Genomic DNA, 6,000 nt, shown 5'->3' with positions numbered 1-6,000 from the left:
GGAATACACAGAAGACGTGTTTGTGATACTTTATTTAAACTTCTGGGAATACACAGAAGACGTGTTTGTGATACTTTATTTAAACTTCTGGGAATGAACAGAAGTTTAAATAAACTATCACAAATACTTCTAGAAGTTTTATACGGTTAAAAATAGATTTTAACGTATTGACTGTGTTGGTGATGAAAATGTTTGAAAAAAAAAATAGGACGACACGTTATGGAAATGTATCTAGATATAGAATAAAATTGTGATATTATCATATAATTTAATATTAAAAAATATGGGCTTAACGTGGTTCTTAATGTTTATATTTTTTTCTTAATGTTTACGATTGATATTTAATAATAAAAAATGAATTCATGGTTTTAATTGCCCAGGGGTCCCAATTTATTTGAAGACTATGCTTTTTGTCATCATGAGAACTACAACTACGAATATAAACTAATTTATAGTCCATTAAATTAGCTTTAATTTGAGTAGCAATAGACATCGGCACATCGAATGGTCCTTGAGATATAGATTTCCCAAAATAAATTTACTGAATACTGATTTTTCTTGAATAATATTGAACTTAAATAGTTCCATTAGGGCTCATGTTTTAGGAAATTTACTCTACTTTAAATGATGTTCTCTTAAGTGTTCTAGTATTGTTGGTAGTTTTAAAGATATAGAACTCCGAATGAAAAATTATTTTTTTTTAACGTTTTGAAGCAGCCGCCATTTTTTATTCCCCTTACCTATACTTGGCAGAATCAAGTTCGACTAGTAATTATACAGTTTTCAATTAATGTAATTAAACATTGGGGTAAAATAACTGCCTTTTTTCTCCTCTTGGGCTCTTGTACTATCAGGCATAACACTCAATACCTAGTAGGGTAAAAAATGGCTTAGTTTAAAATCTAAGATCATATATTTTCCGTCTTTTAGTAGTGTGTTCTGTATTTCTCTTGTATCTACTTTTTATTTGTCATTATTTCCATTTTCTTTGATTGTTTAATACTTTTTTGCAATTCTTGTTTATTTATACTTTTCATTGTACATCTGACTTTTATTTTCTTTAATTTTATTTCATATTATTTTAGTAGTTTGTATCTTTTTAGCCCTGCAGAGAGGGGCGAAACGCTGGTTCATAACAAATAATGAGGGGTTAAAAAAAAATGATCGTTTTATCAAGTAAAACATTTCAAAGGACTGTAAATATGTTAATCCAATTTAATATTTACCGATATTCAATAATCCCTTTAGAGCATTCTCTAAGCTTGTTTAATCCAATCGACTTAAAAAAAAAAAAAAAAGCCTCAGTTTAGTTATTTGTATCAAAGAAGAAACTTGACAGTGTCCTACGAAATCCTCGTAGTTTTAAGGCAACACTGGAAAACAAATTTCACGGCCGCTCAAGCAGCTCGTGAAATTATTAAATATGAAGGGGAAGGTGTCCTTGACCAGCGCACTGCTCCGCGTTGGTTTGAAAAATTTAGCAGTGGAGATACGAACTTGGAAAGGAAGAAGGGCTCCGGGCTACCATTAATGGATATCGATGAGGTTCTGCAGGAATCTGAGTCAAATCCGTCCTCAAGTACCCGCGAACGTGCCAGGGAGTGTGGTGTGTCGAAAGATACTGTTAGTCGCCATATACTCTCCATGGGGAAGATGAAAAAGAGCAGTAGACTGGTCCCTCACGAACTTAATCCTCAGCATTCACTTTCCGTCGAACCAAAGAGAAGGTTAAAGAACTTCATCGGTTCATCCACCATATAGTAGAAGTTGAAATTGCTGTCCAAGAGTTCTTCGAGAGACATCCCAAAGAATGGTATAAGCGTAGGATCGAACAACTGGCTAGCAGATGGCTAGTGAGTGTAAATAACAATGGACTATACTTTGAGTATTAATTGTATTTTATATCAAAGAATTAATAATACAAATATTTGTTTGAAAAACGGTAATTTTTTTTTATATACCCCATTAGTTTAATTACTAATTGAGTTCTTTAGACTGCACCCGAACCATCTTCCTATTACATAAACTAATTAGAGTTTCAGGACCGTCAGAAACGAGTTCCTGGACTGGAGGGTTTAGGCTCATGAACCAGATGGTCACTAATTTCGACAGCATACAGTGGGTCTGAGAAGCGTTTCCTCGGTGCCCCGAATTAGGCTCGTTCTAATTTTTTTTTTTTTAATATTTATTTTTTACATTAAAATAAATATTTTAGTACAATTGATAATATCGTTAGTTATTACCTTTGAAATAATCGAAGTCTATATTCGCATGAGGTAGCGGTACTTGAAGGCCCTTGTTAAAACTCGCCGGCGGCTATCGTAAACGAGACCGATGAGGAAAATCAAGCAGAATATTCCTCGGAACCGAGAAGGAAAGTACTTCTCGGAACTAAGTTCAAAAGTATATATTAGGACTGAGATTACGGTTTAGACTCTGTGTTTCCCCAGCATCCAAGGGTGAGTCACCTCGAGTGTTGGATCTGCTCTTGGACATGCAGCAGGCCTAAGTGTGTGATCGATTCAGTTCCTATTTCATAGCTTTGAAATATTATCAAATAAGTATTATTAATGGATCACAGATTATTTTAAAAATGAACAAATCATCAGTAATAATGTCTACAAATTATGAGGTATTTATAATCAAAATCATTGAGTACGCATTTCTATTTTATTAAAATTAAATTTCATTAATTATCATTAAAATTGAGCATTATATTCAATTCTAATTAGTTAAAAATTAAATTATTTATTTCTTTTAATTTAAACATACGGACGGCCTAAGTTAGTGAGTGATTTTGTTCTTTCATGCCTTTGAAAATTATTTAATATGAGTGGATTATTAATTATTTTGTTTATGAATGAAACACCAGTAATAATATATGCAGATTTCGGGGTATTTACAATTAATATAATTAATTTTATATTAAAAATCTAATAAAATTAAATTCTATTAATTATCACTGAAATCGACTATTATATTATTAAACATTATTTAATTTAAATGTAAATTAATTATTTTATTTAAAAAAGTGAACAGCCTAAGTTTGTTACCGATTCTATGATTTGAAATATTCTCAAATAAGTAATATTAGATTATATCATTTTACTAATTATTTTGTTAGTGAATGAAACATTAATAATAATGTCTGCAAATTGTGAAGTATTTATAATTAAAATCCTTAATTCAGTATCCATTTTTATTAGATTTTATTTCACTAAAATTAAACTTCAGTATTCATCTAAAAAAAATTGAAAATGAGCATTATCATACATTTTAATTATTTCATTACTTTATTGATATATTATATATCAATTTTTTGTTTGATACGAAGCATTTGATTTAAAAACCCACCTTCTTTTGGTACTTTCATCGAAATATTTTTCTCTGCTTGTGTTTAGACCAGTATCTAGAGCTTAAAATATTAACCTATATTACTTACATTTTATCCACCAGCCATAATACTACATTTATACTATAATACCTTTAAATCGATCTATCCAAGTTTATTTTTTTTTTCAATAAGACTTTTAAGAAAAAATTAAACATTGATATATCAATTTTAAGGTATGATATTATTGTTGATAGATAAAATGTAATTAAAAAAGATGAATATGGCCTAAGGCCTGAACCGTTTGAGCAAAATAAAGATAGTTACCAGAAAACATCAAGAGAAGTTTGTTTTAAATTAATTATTTTATTTTATTTCATCATAATCACAACTACATATCACTATGAAATAATTATAATTATAGAAAGATAAAAACGAATTTGAGAAACTTTAATGCCTTATATTATTATTCAAATTTATTACAATCCTAAGCAACATCCATAATAAGAATTAATTAAATTATCTTGTGAGAATTATTACAAGGAATAATGAATGAATTGAGTAAGTAAGAGTTTTCTTGAAATAGTGACACATCTTAAAATAAATTTTTGTTTTTAATTTGAAATGGATGTGTTCCAAAGATATTACTGTAGAAAGGGGTTTCTTTCTCAACTGTGGCCACTCTGAAGGTTATTTCTAAAAATAATCACAGCTTACTGTAAAATCTATAATACAACTGTAAATACAACAAATACGAAATAAAATGATCATTTGTGTCAAATATGCCGCTATTCACTCAATGCAGGGGTAAGAATAATAATTTTGAAATCCATAAAAGACTTCCAAACTTCAAAATACCTAAGTATGACTACTATCAAGTTGCATTCATCGATATGATCCTCCCCAAAACTCCGATTCTTTTTATAAAATAAGCCTTTCAAATCAGGGCAGTGCTTTACAGCGAATACTTTATTTTATTTACTTTTATAATAAGAGCAATGTGACTGGAATTGAAAGCTCTTCTGGAGTTAAGCTTTGGCCCTCTTATAGGGAAGAGCTTGATGATTCCAGGTATCCATGGACAGGAAAGAAGGAAAATTGTAAATTTACGTAATTGTGATATTTAATAATTTTTATATATAATATATTCTAATAATAAAAAATTATTTATAAAAAATAAAGGGAAATTTTATACATTTAACTAATTTCATATCTTAGGTTCAAATGAAAAGCCCCATAATAAAACGATTAGGAAAATTTGATTTAAATTTTATAACATGATTGACTCTTAATCTCAGGGCGAGTTTCTAGGCAAACAGAACACTTATCTTTAATAACACTTTTACTTAATTATATGTTGAGCAACACTAACCAGTTTATCATCTTATACTATGATGATGAATGATTTTTAATGACTGCTTTTCAGTCATCACTGTCTTTAAACAAATCCTTGATCCTCTAAACGTTTTACTCATCTCATTCACAAGCGTGTGCTGTTTGGCAATCCAAACAAAGAATCCCTTTTTCTTCTTGGGTGACTCTTCGATGTCCTCTTTTTTGAGGACCTCCTCATCCAGGAAACCTCATTCCTCGCCTCTGGGCGTTTTATATTAAATATTAAAGGAGTTTTTTCAAAATAAAAAATTAATAATCAAAGATCTATAGATGCAAAATTTTATTTCTTAATTTCAAATGAATTTCTAACTAAATATATAAAAAGATATTAAAAGCTACTTTGCAAGAAAAGAGCATAAATTAACAATTTTTTTTTCTTTGACAGAATATATTCAATTATTAATCAATGAAATTGACGATTATATGTTCTGAAACAAGTATTATGCTAATGAGAAAGATAAAAAATATTTTACCATACATGTATATAATTACTACACAATATTATTTTGTTTTCCAATTGCATAATTGCAAATGTCCTTGCTAATTATTTTAGAAATCAGATTTTTTTTTTTCAATATTCAGAAATTTTATTTTATTTACCAAAAGTATTATAATAAAATTCTGAGAGAGATACTTGTAGAATTTATTTATTAATATAATTTGAATTTATTACAGGCAATCCCTGTTGTGCCCCTTAACAATTTGGAGACTGTAGATATCATCAATCCAGAAACAAAACCAGAGAAATTATACATAAAACCTGTAAGTAACTAAATAAATATCAGTATGCTAAAATTTTACTTAATTAATTTAAATACAGATATTTATTCCTATTTTATGCTATTATTTAAAACTATGTTTAACATCATGAAACTCTAAAATGAGTCATTGAAAAAGAATCTTTTAAGTGTTTTATGACAGTTTCAGTGTTTTATAGGACCAATTAAAGACTTGTCACTTTAGTCAACAAGCGGTTGTGTCTTGCTTACAAATTATGTTCTATTTGAACATATTGGTATTTTTCTCAATCTGTCATAATCATCTTATGTCCGTTGTTACCAAATTATACAAATTGAGATGGATCTGTTTATAACATGTATATGTTAGGATACCGTGATAATTTTTCAATTAACATCAATAAAACACTAATTATAATCTAAATATGATTGTTTTTAGCATATTATCTGATTATCCAATAATTCAATTTTTTTCATTAATTAACATAATGTTAAACTGTTAAGTATCAAATTATGCTCTTTATCTTCAATTATTAT

General features: G+C 28.5%; 1 protein-coding gene across 5 annotated transcripts in view; it reads left to right on the top strand.

Moving 5' to 3' along the window:
- LOC106687440 (uncharacterized transporter YutK) overlaps nucleotides 1-6,000 on the top strand; it is a 73,603-nt gene that overhangs the window by 54,592 nt on the left and 13,011 nt on the right. For 4 of the 5 annotated variants that reach the window (XM_067053105.1, XM_067053104.1, XM_014431441.3 and 1 more), the window contains exon 3: nucleotides 5,402-5,488. In XM_067053105.1, the coding sequence (XP_066909206.1) occupies nucleotides 5,402-5,488 (87 nt within the window). Of the gene's footprint in view, nucleotides 1-2,440; nucleotides 2,633-5,401; nucleotides 5,489-6,000 lie in introns of those variants that run through there. The other variant, XM_014431524.3, reaches the window with a different exon arrangement.

This window comes from Halyomorpha halys, unplaced genomic scaffold (genome assembly GCF_000696795.3).
Source record: "Halyomorpha halys isolate HHAL.00 unplaced genomic scaffold, Hhal_1.1 Scaffold4.1, whole genome shotgun sequence".
NCBI classification, from domain to species: Eukaryota; Metazoa; Arthropoda; class Insecta; order Hemiptera; family Pentatomidae; genus Halyomorpha; species Halyomorpha halys.
Note: the sequence above shows the minus strand (reverse complement) of the source record. Positions and strands in the feature narration are given on the sequence as shown.